Here is a 16,508-nt window from a genome sequence, read left to right on the forward strand (position 1 = left end):
CCTCTCCCTGGTATCTGAAGACAGCTCTGTTTCATATTTTACTGGGAAGGTAAACCCTAAGGGTCTACTTGGAGGCTACAAATTTATCCAGCTGGGAGCACTGATGTGGCGCGTAGCTTATCGAAGAAAAGGCGGCACGTATCCCACCAGTCACCAGGGGACGAGGACGTAAATGGCGAGCACAGCCAAGAAAGCAAGCCAGGAAGAAATTGGGTGAGGCTTCGTCCTTCGGCCTAGGCTTTCTACTCAGCCCTGCCCTGAAACACCCCGCCCTGCCCCCCAAAGGCCCTTTAATGGTATGCAAATGAATGCACGATTGATTACAGATCACTGATACTCAGCACATCAACAGAAGCCATTAATCTCTTACCACGTTGTGATTCAAGGGATTTTCTTCCCTTAGTTCCAGTCTGGCCTTTGAAGCGTCACCATCGTTTACAGGAATTTTCCTATTTAGAAGGACACACCAACTTCATGAAAGCATTCCTCACTTAATCCATCTTTCATAGATTGCCCCAGAATAGACCAGTTTCTAATAACTCCATTTTTCCAACTGCCCTTAAAAAAAAAAAAAAATCCTCCCCAATGGCCCATATTGAAAGTTGTCCCCAAATGGTGATTCAACCGTACTGGGGAAAACAAAGGAAAGGCAGGGCAACAGGGATGTGAAATCACAAACACGTCCTCGAGTTGGGTAAGGCAGAAATTCTGCACAACCACGTCACCCTCACAATTTTTTCTCTAGAGAGGCCGGGCAGGGCAGTCTGGGCTCTGCTGACCTAGCAGACCCTTATAAGCTCTACCTGAGGACAGGCATGAAGTAATACAATGGCCAAAGCCAAAGGGGGGACCTCAAGGCTGGAGTCTGCGAGCTGGCTACATCAATCACTTCTGTGTTACCCGTGAGGACAGGCTTTCAAAACTTTTCCCCAAACAAAGTTAGGTACCATGTCCTACGAAACTGGTTTCCATGGTGATAATGAAGCCACATTTGACTGTCTCTATCAAAATGATGGGGGATACACACTAATATCATACAAATGTCAGCTGCTCCAGGGGAAGCCGCACATCTGTGCCAGGCTGCTGCGGCTGCCCTGGAACTTGTTATCAGAGAGCATCGATAAAGAAAGTGCTTGGTGCCAACTTCCAAATCCCCAGGATAAAATCACTGACAAGCCGCAGAGAAAAGTTTCATCATTACCCGGAAGAGCAGCTTCAATTATCTACTGCTTAGCTGCCTCTACCTCGCACTCCAAAATTACTGATTAGGAAGCATAACAGAGCTGTCGGGTGACTGAAACCAGGAGCCAGTGGCCTCGCTGAACAGGCGGCGGAGGACCCAGAGAAACCCTGGGCTTCAATGATGTGAAGGGTGGCTATCGCCCCATTTATTACTGAGCAAACTATTTGTTTTAAAAGCACATCGAATGCCGATCCACCTGGGCCCACACTCCTGACATTTAGAGTTAAAGCAGCATATAGGCTGGGATTAATTCTCCTTCATAAATATGAAATAATAAATTAAGGACGAAAGTGCACTGAAAGGCCGCTTTAGGGGCTAATCTCTTAAAGGGCGGCAATGCTTCGCTGAGCCAGGTTGCCTGTTAAAACTGTAAATCAAGGGCCGCCAGCTAGGCAGGAGATCTCCCCCCTACCCCCTTTGGGCCCATTCTGGCTGTGAGGACGTGAAGGGGGGGCTCTGCTCAGGAGCCCTGGGGAAGGACCCACGCTCTCCCCAGGCCTCAGCCAGACACGCGCATTTACCTGTCGTCGCTGATCCCACACATGCGGACCCTCTCGCTGTTCATCCAGCTGTGAACGTTCCCATACAGGGGGGTTGCTGAAAGCATGTCGTCTTCTTGGATGGCAGCTTTTCTTCAAGCGTCTAGTCTGTTTAAAACAAAAAGAATCCCAGGAGGTTGAATAAAAAAGGAGCCAAAGAGGGAACAAGAGAAACCCTCCTTCTAGGCAATTCATACAGAATGCACTTGGGAAGGCAGACCCTGCTCCATGTTCTACAGATGGCCAGGAGCAAAGGAACACACCTGAGCCAGAGGTTCAAGGAGAGAGATGGAACTTCCCTGGCAGGAGGCGCTGGGGATGCAGAGAGGGTTCAAGAGCCACAGGCCACACCATTCAAGGTACAGCACATGTCACCTTGCACCTGCCCTTCTCCCTTCCCCTTTCCCAGCCTTTTGGAGAACACACTTGGATTGAAAGCGGACGGTGCTGGATTCCAGGGAGCCCCACATTGATTCTTCTTGGGGCTGAAAGGATTGGGGACGGGGGTGGGGTGTGGTATAAAAGGCACAAACAGTCCGGTGTGGCAGCCCAAACTACGACTCATTTCCACGGCTGCAGCGCGTGTGACTTACAGATGGAGGGTTAAAAAGAGTCAGTGGGCTGGCGAGCCACCCCACCCGAGCCCTAGATTAGATTAAGCCCCAAACCTGGGTGGTTTGGCCTGGGAGCTGCAGAGGGAGGCGGCTGAGTAATTCAATGACGCCTGCTCGCAGGGGACCAGCAATCAGTAGCGAGTGCAGAAGTCGTAGCAGCCCAGGCTGCCGGGCTCGGGCTGGGGCTGGGGCTGCAAGTTTCCGGCCCGCGGGGAGCAAGCAGAAGCCACCCGTTTTCCGTCTACCGGGAGGAGGGGGGAGGCTGCCGAGGCAGAGGGGAGAGCCCCGCCCTCTCCTTAACTTCCCGGCCCACCAGCCCCACCCACATCACATTCTAGTTTGCTGCATGAGTGAAGGGTCAGGACAAGCTGCATTTTATTAACAGGATTATCACGGCGCGTGATTTATCCTCGTGCAGGATTTTAATTGCTCTTTGGAGGTTGAGCCGTTTCTTTTGACTGCGCTTCAGCCCCATATCCTGCTGTTAAATGCTGGGTTAATAAGTAGGGGAGCCTTTAATGCCTGGGACCGATGGCCCTAGGCAATTCCCCTGCTCGCAGACTCCCTTGTCCGGGGCGGGGGGGCGGGGGGTGGGCGGGGGAGGTCCCCCTGGAGGTCCCCCCCAGCCACGGCCTCTTTACACAGGACCCAAACCTGAGTGTGAAATCACTGGTGTGCAGCTCATGGGGGAACTTTTCTTTCTCCTCCCTCACACACCCACCCACACAGTTTCCGAAAGCCCAAATGTTCCCTAAGTCGACACATTTCCTTTGTTAGCAGGAAAAAATATGCAAATGCTTGCTTTTACACTTTAGCACACAGAGCTGACTGCCAGGTCGGTTGGGTGGGAGCCACCAGGACTGGGGACTCTTTTTCCGAGAGTGACTAGGGGTGGGGTCGGGGAGCACCTGGGAGACCTGAATCCCAAAGCCAGCCAGGCTATCCCTCTGCATTTCTTTGTCCTAACACAGGCTTTTGTCCACCAGCATCCCCCGTCGGCCCCTATACAGAAGAGAACACCGTCTGTTAATCAAGAGCCGCACGCGCAGACACACAGCGCGTAGTTAGAGCTCAACAATGAAGCTGGAGGAGAGGCAGAGATCTCCCAGTTGTGTCCGGCCTGGTGGGATTCTAGACAAGCTATTTCTTTAGGAAGCGCCCCTTTCTTTAGACAGACTGGGGCATTTCCAGTGGCTGGCCACAGTGCCCCGAAAAGGTGGACTCAGATGGACTTGGGTATCAAGGAAGGTTCTGTGTGGGGCTCACGGGCTGTCCTTCCGTGTTCCAAACATACAAATCAAGTTGGGGGCAGGCCACCACTAGTGCAGGGCCGACCAGAAGGCACGTTCAGCAAAGTGTCCCCTCCCTAACCCCTGCCGCCCCTTCTAACGAAAGGAAGACCAAAAGGAAGGTGTCCAGGGAGGCCTCATCTAAAAGGTGGAGGAGCAACATTCCTCGGTGCAAGTGTCCTGGCCGTGGCTGCAGCGGGAGGGCCACACCATGCCACCCCCTGGCTGGGTGTCATGATGAAATTTGCACATTACACCAGAAGCCAAAGGGTCACTCCATCAAACCCTTAAGAAAAGGATGAGGGAAGAAGCGTGTGTGCCCTCGAAGCCCCAATCTTCTGGTGCCCCAGTCTTCAAAACTTACACAAGCTGCCTCCTACATGTCTCCTTTAGTTGTCACCTTGGGACAAGGACCTCTGAGCACCTGACTGAGGAAACAGAAAGGCCGCTGCCACAATCATCCTGTTGAGCCCTCTCCCCTCCCCTCAAAAAGGGCCAGCAGCCCCCTTCCCTTGAAAGGGCTTTTCTTTAGAAAGGGCGGCCTGGACTTAGCATGAGAGGGGAATGCAGTTTAGAGACACCTGGGACCACTGGGTGCTTTCAAAGCCTCTCCCCGCCCTTCCAGGTCTTGTCTGGTGGGGTTTTCAATATTAACGCCGCACAGATAAATAACACCCAGTGTCAGGATGAAGTGTTCTTACGTGCACAGGGTCAGATGGAGGGTTGAGGCCCCGAGCATGGTCGGGTGTCATGGGAGTGGGGGCGGGGGCGGGGGGCTGGCCGTGAAGAAACAAGAGGAGGAGGGGCAAGGCTCAGTATTGGATCCTGCTGACTACACCTACTCACACACACACACACACACACATACACACACACACACACTTATAATCTTTAGCTGCCCCATGAACTTTTTGTGAACTGTTTAAAAGTGGAGGTCTGTTGAACAAACAGCGGCGCCACTGCCAGCCATAATTTCATTGCAACGAGCTAAAGACTTTTAACTCTTCAGGTTCCGGGCCAAAGATGGACCTGAGCGGAAAGGGCCAAGGAGCCAGGGCCCTGCCTGGCATGAGGCCCTTCTCCAGAGTGACAGCCCAAATCCTGGGCAAAGGCCATACTGCTTACGCCCCACCATCACTGAAGAACGGGCCCACCCCCCATCTCTCTGGGATGTAGAACTAACTAAGGGGATCTTGGGCGTAAGGGACACAGAGACAGGGTCAGAGACACAGCCATGCTCACTCCTCTTCTAGAAGCGGCTATTGAAATAGTTGGGGGTCTTTCTTACTTCTTTTTTTTTAACCTCCAAGGAAAAGTTCTTCAAAAGTGACTTCCCTGACCCTTGGCTGTGGGTCATGGTGCAGGGGGCAAATGACGTGATTTAGATGACAAACAGAGCAGGCGCTTTGCTGCTGTATATAAGAGGCTCATCTGCCCTTATTTCTCAACGACCCCCCCCCTTTTCTTCCACAGGTGGGTGATGCTTCTGGAAGCGCCAAGATGTGTGAAGTCAGTCACGAAAAGCACTTTACAAGCACCAACCTGTTTCCAGTGGGAGCTGCTAAGCTACACCTTGGCTCTGGGTTTTAACCCTTTTTTCCAGCAGTGGAGAGAAGGGGGCAAGGATGTGGGACAGGGATGAAGAGGGAAGGTGGCCAAGAGAAGGGATCAGCTGGGGAGACGGAGGAGCGTCTGGTTTCTGAAGAACAGACCAGGAATTGTGGCGGCTGCCCGCTGAACACCCAGTTCTGGGAGAGACCCGGCTTGCAAAAACGCAGACTCGCCGCGTGGTCTCCGGCTTTCGGTCTGGCCCTAAGGGCAAGCACAGGAGAGCCTGAGTCTCCCTCGACAGACTTGGGCAGTCATCTGGTCCGGGAGCCAAGAGTTATGATTAGCATCCGAGCTTGGCCTGGACACTGGGGAGAAGAGCGTGATTGGCAGAAAGAGGTCAGAGGGACCAAGATTAGGAGCTGTCACCCCAACCTCGGCATCCCTGAGTGAGGGTACCTTGGCCCTCTGTGAAAAGACACGAGGGGGCACACGGGTCCCAAGCTGCACCCACCACCGTTCTGCCGATTCCTGCCATGAAGACACCATTATGGAACGAGGAAAAGGAGAGAACGTTTGTTTTTTTCTTTAAAGGCGACTTCCCTTGGCAGACAACAAACAGGTTGCAAAGGAAGGAGCAGTGGCCGTGAGAGGCTGGCGTGAGTGCAGGGAGGAAGGCAGCACCAGGCCATTCCTGGCACCTCTCCTTTCTCTCCACCCCAGCTCCTCCTGGCACCAGGCCACTTTCCACTGCCTCCGCCCTTGAGGCGGCTGATGGATTGGTTCAAGTCTGCAGAGCACGCTTGTCAAGTGGCAGCGACGAAATGGGAAGCAGCGCCACCAAACCATCCCAACTCCACTCCAATACTAACGGTGCCCCTTCCTAGGGCCTCACTCTCTAGGCACCCCTTGCCACATCAGGCACTTATCCAGTTAGTGACCAAGAAGACCTGGACAGGTTTTGGGGAGCTTCCGGCTCAGAAGGCCGGGCAGACGGCAGGGCTCCCAGCCAGCATGCCATGTGCCACGGTCCTCCGTAGGCTGGGGACCTCTTCAGGGAAGGGGTGTCCCTCACTGCATGGGCATGGCTGGTTCTCTGTGGAGGACACGCGCGCCCGCAGTCACCACAGCCTCCCAGCTCCCACTCTCATCCACGGCGTGTCTCTGGGCAGGTGGCCGGACCTCTTCAACTTTGGCCCCCTCATCTGTAAATATTTGGCACCGTGTTTTCCAGAGGATTAAACTGCACTATGGACTTGAGTTCTGCCTGGCAATAGCTGGTGCAGGCCACATCTAACCCATTAAACAGCATCTGACTCCACTAAACATACTATGTAACAAACAAACCCCAGAATGCCTGCATAGTTTCTTTGCGGCAGAGGGAAGGCTGAGGCAGGGACACAGAGGGGGCCAGGGAGGGGTGACCTTCTGCAGAGTGTGTGGCTTTCATGGAAGCCCAAAGCTCATGGCGCGGGAGCCCTTCCTGGGACTGCTCAAGCGCAGACTGAGTCACACACAGGCACTTCTCTATTGGCGTCAAGGAAGGGAGGGATGAAGAAGTTCCTATTTTAGGACTGGGGGCCGCAAGGAGGTGGGAGATGAGAAAAAGCGGTCCAGGGTGTGCAGCGTTGGGGCAAGTCCTCCTGGGATGTTTTCCCCAGTATGTGTAGCAGTGGGGAGAGGGGGACCACAAGGATGCCCCCAGGTCGGGGGGAGGGTCGCAGGCTTTCTGGGGTGTGGCTGAAGGAGGTCGCCGACTGGGTCCTGTAGCCGGTCATGGGTGCTGGTGGGGGTGACGGGGATGGGGGTGACGGGGGGGGTGGGAGGGGTGATCCAGCCTGCCCAGGCGCTGTCTCCTGGCACACTCCAAGTCATGGCTGTCGCCGCCTCCAGAGGCGTCCCCACTCACGACCCAAGTTTTGCATTAGTAACAGAGCTGCGGAGCGGGAGTAGGGGTGTGACGGGGTGGGGGACAGGAAACTCACGCGGCCAGCCCTGACCTTTTGAGCAACCAGAACCTTCCCTGCCTCCTCCCAGGGCGCCAGGATAGAGCAGCGAGCCACTCGGGTCAGTTGGGAGTGAACTTGGCCCGCAGCGGCGGCGGCGGCTGCGAGTGGGGGAGGGGCGGCGCCCCCTCCCCCGCCTCAGCCCCGAGCGCGATCGGTCGGCAACAAAGGGATTTTCTCTCCCACCACACACACCCGCGCTGCCGCAGGCTCCTCGCCCCTCCTCCGCCAGGTCCCCGCGCGGGGCCGCCCCCCACACGCACCCCCGCCTGACCTTCCAGGACCCCCGCTCTCTCGGCCAGCCCTCGACCCCAGCTCACCCCGCCCGCGCGCTCCTCTGGGCTCCCCCTTCCGAGGCGCCTGCCGCTGAATCTCTGACAAAAAGCAACTTTGGGTGGGCGCACGGAGAACCCAGGATGTGCGGCGGCGCGCCCCAGGGGAGTGGAGTGGGCCCTGACTGGAGACTGCTCCGGGCCATCGTCCTGCGCTCCCTTCGGCCAGTCTGGAGTGTTCTCTCCGTGGACGCCTCCCTCACCTTCCCCGATTGAAAGATGCAAGCCAGGTGTAGCCAACTGTAAAAGGGGGCTCGGGGGCTTGGGGAGGGGGGCACCAGCAAGGATCGACCGGGAGAGCCGCTGCCAAACCGGGGCTGCCCGCCACACACCCCCTTTCCCAAAAACAGAGCCGTTGCCCCCCGTCAGCTCTTGGACCAACCTCAGACACTTCCCCTTCCCCGCACCCCCCGCCCCCCGACGCCAGGCCTCGGCTTTTTGTTCCTTTCACTTTCTTTCACGGTGTGTATGCAAGAGGGGGCCCCATTTGGAAGCTGGTGTCCCTCAACAGGAGGCAGCAGCCCAGGACAGGAAACCTAGGTTGAATGCAATTAATCAACCTTACTCCTCTCCTCCCCGCCAACCCACCCTCCACACCCCCTCGGGTCTGGTCCCTACAGGCTGGGTTCCCACTTGGAGTCTACACAACCTGGAGGCAAATCCAGAATAAACGATCCATAGACCACAACTCTAGAGGGGGTGTCACTGCACTGCAGCCTCCATCAGGGCTTTGTAGAAATAAAGTGAACTCACTGCAAACTCCTCCCCCCACAAGGAACAAGCTATACCATAAGGCTATTAACGACAGCTATCATTAGTACACACAGGAAGCACAAAGGAACTTTTTACGAATAAAAGATGCATAAAACACAGGGTCCTGTGATCTGCACCCGGGTTCCCTGCTGAGTGTGTGCAGCCTGGGAGTCCTGGGAAGGCTGGGGATGAGGGTCAGGGGAGGACAGGGGCTCCCACTTTCTTTACAAGGAACAATAGGAACCCCACGTCTGTTCATCTTGGAACCCGGAACACCCCAAACAAAGCTGTGGGAAAACTGCGGTAGACGTGGGGGCCCGTGAATTTTTCTAGCCGTTCAGAGCTTAATTACTCCTCCTTGATCTGTGGGACCAGACACGACACCGCCAAGGTTAAAATGCCCCAAACAGCGCCGAGCAGATGTGAGCGAGCTGGCAGACGCGCAAATGAGGCCTGCCTCGGAGCACGATAACAAGTGACTAATACATTGCATATCGTTGAAAGAAAATTATTTTTCTCTAATTTGCATTTGCTTGGGGGGAAAAAAAAGCCAACCAGAGTCCCTCTTCACAAGCACGAGTCTAATCCTGGAAATACAGCCCGGCTGCTTTAAGAGAGCTGGAAGGAGGGAAAGACTGCCAGTGTTTTGGCGTTGCAGGCTTGTTTATCTTTCCGCCTTTCCTCCAAGGCGAAACTCGTTTTGCAAGCAACATTCCTACAGAAAATGGCACACGTCATAAAAAGAGACCAATTTATAGAACTGGCACCGAAGTTCATGTATCATTCCAGAAGCATCTCCCAGCTCCCCACTAGGGAACCCAACTAGATGTAGAAGTCCACATTATAACTCAGAGAGTAGATCTGGGGGCAGGGGTGGTGGGGGGGAGGTGAACCCATAATTTGCAGATATCCTGCAAGCTGTACACTCAGGGGCCAAAGTCACACAGAAGGGCAGGATATAGAATTAAGTCAGCTCTAAATGATCCTCCAAAGCCCGGGGGCCAGGGCTGCGAAGCCTTCAACCTTGAGACTGGGGGGAGTGGTTTTTACACCCAGCTTGCCCCAGGACAGCCCAGGGGCAGGCCCATCTTCCGGACCATCCTGAGCCCGCCAGCTTGGACCGGCCCAGCGGGGTATTGCTGCCACCCACCAACTGTTCTCCCTCCCACCCTGGCGCCTCCCCGCAGTGCCTGGCAGAGGACCAGGAACTCAGAGAAGGCCGGGCTGTGGGCATCTAGTTGATTAAGTCACAGAGTGGGTGGCGCTGTGGGCAGACCTCAAGACAGCACCGTTGGTCCTGCAGCTGAAAGGCAAGTGCGCTCTTAAAAACCGGGAAGGCAAAGGGAGGTGGGTAATCAAAAGCCGACTTGCACCCCTCCCCACCCCCATTCACCCCCCTTCGGGTCCTGAACCTACACACTTGTGTTTCCAATCCAGGAAACAGGGCCGAGGGCATAGAACACAGCGGCCGCCTGTCTCTTGAACTTGTCTGAATAACAGGGCCATTTCAGAGGAAAAACAACGGCCTTCAGAGCCTCTGCAATTTCCAGAAAGCCTTCAGTTAATAATACATTCTTTCCAACAGGCTTGCTTTAGGGCGGAAAGTTATTTTCCCAAATCTTAACAACCCGGTCACAAGCCGCCGAGGCCCCAGGTCAACAGATCCCGGCCAAACCCCTCCAGACAGTTGACACTCATGACCCCGCAGGCCTTCTCCTGCCACCTCTGCCTAACAAGTTCCCTAAACCACAACACACCAACCAGCGCGCACGTCCACCACGATCCCAGGAGCCAGAAAGATGCGTGTCGCGGGGTGCGGGGGGGCGGGTGCCGCCGCCGAGGGCTCTCTCGCAGCGCATCCGAGGGCTCTCGGGCCAGCAAGCGGCGGCCACCTCTGCAGCTCTCCGCGGGCCTGCATAGTGCGCGCTTTGTGTGAGCGCCGAGGAGGCACAGCGCTGCTCGTGCACCAACAGCTGTCACATTATTTGCACTCGCTGTAAACAGCCTTCACATTCCCCCCTTACCACATAGTTAAAGCCAGACTAACAATCCACAGTTAGAGATCAAACCAACAACAGCAGCATTGTGTCTGCCTTCGCACCAAGCCCAGCAGCTGGCAGGTTTCTCCGGAACAAGAGACCCCCCTCCCCCCACCCCTCCAGGCTCCAGCCAAGGCTAGCCGAGGCAGCAATGCGTGTGTCGCTGCTGATTGTTAAAGCAAGAGAACACAGCCATTTCGCGCAGACTTCTGTGGGGTTCATCAGCTCTCTCCCAGAGTTTCCTCCTCCCAGGCCCCCTCCCCCATTTCCTCAGCTGGGAATAAAGGTTGTTCAGACTCCCAGGGTCGGTTTCTCTGCTCAGCAAAGCGTGGGTCGGCCTGCCCCGGCCAGGCCTGGGGTCCTGCAGCCCTCTCTACCGTGTCCCAGAGGCTAGGCAGCTCAGCACTTTCTGCAGCCCAAAGCCTCGTGTGTTTTGGAAAACCGTCCAACTCCCTGAATCCTTCCTGGTCGCCCCACTGATCAAAATGTCTCCTTTATGATTTTTGGTTAAGTCGAACATTTCCATAATCGTCATTATTAGCGCAAATTACACGCCTAATCGGTCCTTAAATAGATTTTAATTAAATAATCATACAAGGCTCATTTTATGACTTAAGAAAGGCATTACTTTTCGTTATAAACTTTCCACCAGGATACAGAATAATGATGGCAGACAAATACTTATTCTTTGAAAAGCACCAATAACTGATGGGCAGAGTATTGGGAAAGTAGACCCTGCTTCACACCTTCTGGGATCAAAGTGGAGACTAGACAGACCACATCTGCACAACTTTCCTCCGGAGAAGGGAGAGGGGATTTCTTCCTCCAAAGCATTACTTTTGTCTTCTCTTTGGGGCCAGGAGAAAGGAACCCCAAACGTTCCTTTTCCTTGCCCATCTGAAGAGATTTCTCCAGCTTAAAAGTCTCTTCTAGAGACCACTCCTCGCCACCCCCATCTGTTTTCCACCCCTCAGTCTGCTGAGAGCCGTGGTGGAAAGCAGGCAGGCTGTGCTTGTTAAATGCTGTGTAAAATGCTGTTAATAAAATAATAAATACAAAGGATGGAGGCTGCTGGTTCCATGGGTGTTTTGACTGGAAATGCCTTGGCACTTGTCATGTGTTTATGGGAGGGCAGACAACTCTAGGATTTACATAGTTTGGACATTTCTGTACTTCATTTATTCTTTCCTAAATGACGTAGGCCTAGAGCTATTTCAAGTTTGCATTTGTACAGAACTGTTAAATGCCTAAGAGTTTCTCCAATTAAACCAAGTTTTAAATCAGACCCAAGGCTGGAACGTACTCTCGGCCTCGCCCCACTCCACCCCCCTCTGCCTCTGTGGCTGGAGAAAACAAACAGACACTCAAAAACAATCCCCTGTCCTTGCTCTCCCCACCTTCACCACCCCCCCCCGGGGGGGCACCTAGGGCAAAGGTTAAGGTGTCTTCAGATTACAGGCAAGGCCCTGGCTACACACACTGGAAAGCACTGCAGTTGGGCGCATCCTGGGCATACTCGAACCTCTAAAATAGTGAGCTAAGATGGGGGGAAAACTGCTGGCCTGGTAAAACCCACTGTTCACAAACAATGTCAGCAAAGGCTGGAAGGCATTCTTTAGAGAGGGACCAGGGACTCATGCCTACTGAAGCTCTTTCAGCACAAAGGCTTTTAGGGGAAGAAGGGAAAAGGGGGGTGGGGGGAGGAAAGAAAGGGAGGGCTCCTGTTTCAGAGCAGGCATCCCCAGAGAGTCAAGAACCAAGTGTAGCTTCAATCAAACGCTGACTTCCCCTCTGGGAGTCTAGTAGGAAACCTAATCACAGTAGCTTACTACCGGCCTGGATCCATACAGGTCTGGTTTTCTTCTCATGCTAGTAATTTTTAAAAATACATATCGATATAAAAGAAGCAATCCCTGACAGACTTTATTGAAAACCACACTGAGACCTCATAACATCCGGACTTAATCCCTATCAAACAAACCACAGCACCTCTGGCCTCTGCAGCGGGCCAGACCCTTTCACCTCTTCCCACCAGGTCTCTCCCCTCCAGCCGCTGCCGTTCCCTACCCCCGAAAGAATGGCGGGAGGACTTGCCAAAGAGCACCTAGATACCGGTTCTGGAATCAATTCTTAACCATATAAATGATCCCACTTAGGGGGAGAAAAAAAAAAAACCCAGCCTTTTCATATGGAATCTTTTAAAGCCCAGAATGCAAAGAACTGTAACAAAGGGAAAGAGGAACCCACGGAGGCAGACCTGGAAGAATAGCCTGAGGAATACCCTTGGAGGGGAGCTTAACCTGCAGGTTGGTCCCCAGACACTGGCCTACGCAGGTCTTAGTGGGGGTGGGGGGGGCGGGCATCTCAGGGGCAGTGGGGAACGGAGAAGCAACCTATAGGAATCTGACCAGTCATTCAAAGCAATTACTAATCCTCGGGGCCTACTATGTGCCAAGTATTCTTTGATCCTAAAGGTGGATAATTATTCCCAGTCTTACAAATGAAGAAACTTACTGAGGCTCAGAGGCCATAAATAACCTGCCCCCAAGGTCACACAGCTAGTAAAAATGGGCCACGGTCAAACTCAGTCCTGGAGTTGCGGAGAGGAGCCAATTATTGGTCAAATTGTGCCATTCGGAATCCCCAAGAAGTTCGGAAGGCTTCCTTAAGCCCTTGTACTCCAACACAGGGTAAAAGAATAGCACTTAACACCTATGAAATTCGGTCCACAAGAAGCCTGGACCCTAGTTTCTCCTACACCCAGAAATCTCTTGGTCCATGTGAAGTCTTTCGAAATTTCTGCCAACATCCTACCCATCTCCCTACACTGGAACACCCTGGTGTGAGGCCAGGGATCCCAACAAGGCCCCACTTTCCCCCTCCTCCAGGAGCCCAGAACAGGCAGTGGGAGGTGGGTGCTACTCTTAGGTCTCTGTAAAAAGTGCTGACACCTGGAACTAGAACAAGGCTTGCCACCCTAGTTTTGCCACATAAAGCAATAAATCAAATTATCTAGACAGAGCAAAAGCCCTTTGGAAAGAGTGCCTATATCTACCTTTCCTAGGATTTTAATGAAAAACCCAGGGACCAAAGTGGGCTGGGGAGGCAATTGAGGGGGAAGCGGCTTGCAAGATGCTAGACCCTCCTGGACTCCTGGGGGTCCCCACAAAAAGCCAAGTCCCGAGACAAGCCAGAGGTTGGGGTTATCTCTCCTCTCCCCAACTTCTCATCCCAGCAGCTCAACATCCCCTCCGCACCCCATCCTCAATTTCCTGGTCTGCCCCGGGCTTTCAGAAGCTCCGGGAACTATCCACACCCGATGCCACAGAGGCCACAGGCTCCACGACCGAGGGCTGTCTCCAGCTCAGCTCGAAGGGGAACGGGCAGGAGCGCCGGACACTCAGCCGCCCCTGCGGCTTCCCGGCCCCGGGCGGGAGGCTCCTCCAGTGGCTGAGGCGCCGGATGTGTGAAATGGCTCCAGGAGCGCCTGAGGCGGGCCAGGGCCTCGGCAGCGGGAGGGACCGAGGCGATGGCGGAACCGGGTCCTCACCCCTCTAGCCAGCCAAACACGCCCCGGTGGCCCGGCAGCCCCTGGCTCGCAGCCAGTGGCTTTCTCTCTTTTTTAAACTTTCCGGCCTTGGCGATCACCGTCGATTGGGACAGGATTTCCAGCCCCCGCCTCCCCTCCTCCACCCCCTCCGTGCAAGCCCTTCCAACCTCCAGTGAGGTGACCCCCGCCCCTAGGCACCGTGAGTCCCTGGCCCCGGCAGACCCTCCCCCGCCCCCGCCACTTGGGCCACCTGGAGCGATCCGCTTCTCAAAGCGATCGGCGTCCGGCCGAGTCTGGGACTGCTGCTGCGTCGGGGAGGAACCCGCAGCCTCCAAAGGTCCGGGCCTGCCCGCGGCGGCATGCAGAACCGCCCCCTACTCTCTCGGTCTCTCCCAAAGACCTGACGCGGGGGTGGGGGGGGAGAGTTTAAGGCCTGTCTTTTTTTAAAAAATTTAACTCTTCAGATGCAAGAATTTGGGTGCCCTTGGCATGGTTATGAGCGCTCGGGTAGAACAATAGAAATGGGGGGTGCCGGAAATGGTGCAGGAAGACCCCTATAACCCTATAAACCTCTCCTCCCCCTTCGCAGTTACTATTAGCATTAAAAGATCCCAGTGCCTTCAATGCAATAGTGCCTGTTTATAACTTTTCCCTGCTGGGTCCCCATACCCTAAACAAGCCCCCTCCTCACGTTTTGAAATCACCAGGGCAAAGATCGCTCCCAAATCTGTGACCTCCCGAAGCTCTTGGGCCTCTCACCTGCTCTGCCCCTGGCACCCTGACCTGACTCACCCTCTTCCCCCCAGTAGTTCCTCTGGTTTGCACCTAGACAATAAATTTAGTTTAATTTAGCTTCCGGTCTTTAATTTTAGCAGGTCTCCTTTTTGCATGCAAATCAATATGGCAATTACCATCTAAAAGCTCGCCCAGCCCCGGGTCAATGTAAATTGATCATTGTCCGCCTTCCACAAAATAACACCGGGAGTCTGTGATGCATAATGAGATTATACTGGAAACTGTCTTTTAGATCAAATTATATTTTATGCTGTCAGGATCTTCTCCTAGCGGACTTCCCCGCTAGTCTAATCACGGGGCGCCGGAGCCCATGGGTGCTGAGGGGCGATGGCTGGCCGGGGAGACATGGTTCTAAGAAATAACAAAGTGCGGGGACCCCCCCCCCCACTTCCAACACCCTCGACTAGGGGCAGGCGGAAATGAGCCTGCGCTGGGAAAGGGGGCCTTCTACAGAAACGTTGCGGGGGAAAAGCTCGTTGGTTAATTCCCATCCAACAGAAAGTCAGCTATCCCTTCCGGAGGAACACATGGGGGGCAACCAGCGAAAGCCGTCGGGCCGGGCTGGAGGTTGGGAGACGTCCCCGGCCAAGTGCTCGGCGCACAGGCGGCTTGGCTGCCACGGGGGTGGCCTGAGAAGACCTTCCACTCCTGCCCCGGCTGCTTCTCAAGCCAGCGCCACCATCTAGGCCCCGGCAGCGCAGCCAGCCTTGCAAACAGACAGAATCCTGCCGGCTGTACACTCGGGCGAAGCAGCCCGGTCGGGCCGGGGCCGGCTGCGGCCTCCCCTCCCCTGACTGGGCGAGGCCCCTCCAGGCCCGAACCGTGTGAGCCGAGGGCTGGAGGCCTCCAGCCAGGAGAAGGTCCTCCCGCCCCTGCGCGGCCCCCGGGGCACGGGTGTGACCCTGGAGCTTAACAAAGGGCCTTCAGAGCTCCTTTCGGCCTCGGGCTGGCGGGGGAGGGGTGGGGCCAGCGGGGAGGGGGGCGGTGCGGCGGCTCAAGTGGACCCGTGAGGCCCCCCGCCCCGCCGGGCTGGGTCGGCCGGGCCCAGCGCCCTCGAGGAAACCACCGAGGTGGCATTGCCGGGGCCGCTGGGCACTCCCGAGGACCGTCCTGGGGTTCGGGCGGCTCGGAGGCCGGCGAGCCTCCTGCCCAGCCCCGCGGCCCGGCTGTCGTGCCCGACCCAGCGCGGGCTCCACCCGAGTGCGGTCTTCCCAATAAAAGCTGGAATTCCGGGCTGGGCTCAGACAAAGAGGGACCGCGGCAAATCGACGCCGCGGGCAAACCAAACCCAAGCCGAGTTTACGCGCGCGTCTGGGGTCACAGAGGCGCCTGCTAATCCTCCCTACGCTGGCCGTCCCCGCACGGTCTCCTCAAGGGGGAAAAAAAAAAAAGGGAAAGAAAGCATACCTCCCCTTGATTCCGCCCAGAGGCCGAACTTCGCACTTCTTTCGGTTCAGTCTCTATCAGTTCAGTAGGCCCTGCGCCACCTTAGCAAACAGGACTTAGAGGAGCGCAACATCCCTTGCTCCCGACCCAGAGTGCAAAGCTACTCCTCTTTTTCCTCCACCATCCATCCTCTCAGGGTCAAGAACTCAAAAACCTTTCAGAAATCCTCCTACCTGCTCAAGACATACCCTCTTCCCCACTCTAGATGGGAAGAAACTATAACCAGAAGCAATCTTAGTAACTAAGGGCCATCCACCCTTAGCTAGGCACCGTTGCCCTCAGTTTCCCTCTAGCCAAAGACACAGTATTTCCCAGTGAATGAGTGTGCGAATGTGGTTGTGTGGCCCACACTTC

General features: G+C 55.2%; 1 protein-coding gene across 10 annotated transcripts in view; it reads right to left on the reverse strand.

Annotated features, from left to right (window-relative positions):
- BCOR (BCL6 corepressor) overlaps nucleotides 1–16,508 on the reverse strand; it is a 115,064-nt gene that overhangs the window by 22,708 nt on the left and 75,848 nt on the right. For 7 of the 10 annotated variants that reach the window (XM_007180123.3, XM_057538179.1, XM_057538178.1 and 4 more), the window contains exons 2-3: nucleotides 1,765–1,890; nucleotides 371–449 (exon numbers count right to left, since the gene is read on the reverse strand). In XM_007180123.3, coding sequence (XP_007180185.2) covers nucleotides 371–449; nucleotides 1,765–1,850 — 165 coding nt within the window. In that variant the 5' untranslated portion in view covers nucleotides 1,851–1,890. Of the gene's footprint in view, nucleotides 1–370; nucleotides 450–1,764; nucleotides 1,891–2,450; nucleotides 2,472–3,304; nucleotides 3,399–4,049; nucleotides 4,114–16,508 lie in introns of those variants that run through there. The other 3 variants (XM_057538177.1, XM_007180122.3, XM_007180124.3) reach the window with 3 other exon arrangements.

Source organism: Balaenoptera acutorostrata, chromosome X, assembly GCF_949987535.1.
Source record: "Balaenoptera acutorostrata chromosome X, mBalAcu1.1, whole genome shotgun sequence".
NCBI classification, from domain to species: Eukaryota; Metazoa; Chordata; class Mammalia; order Artiodactyla; family Balaenopteridae; genus Balaenoptera; species Balaenoptera acutorostrata.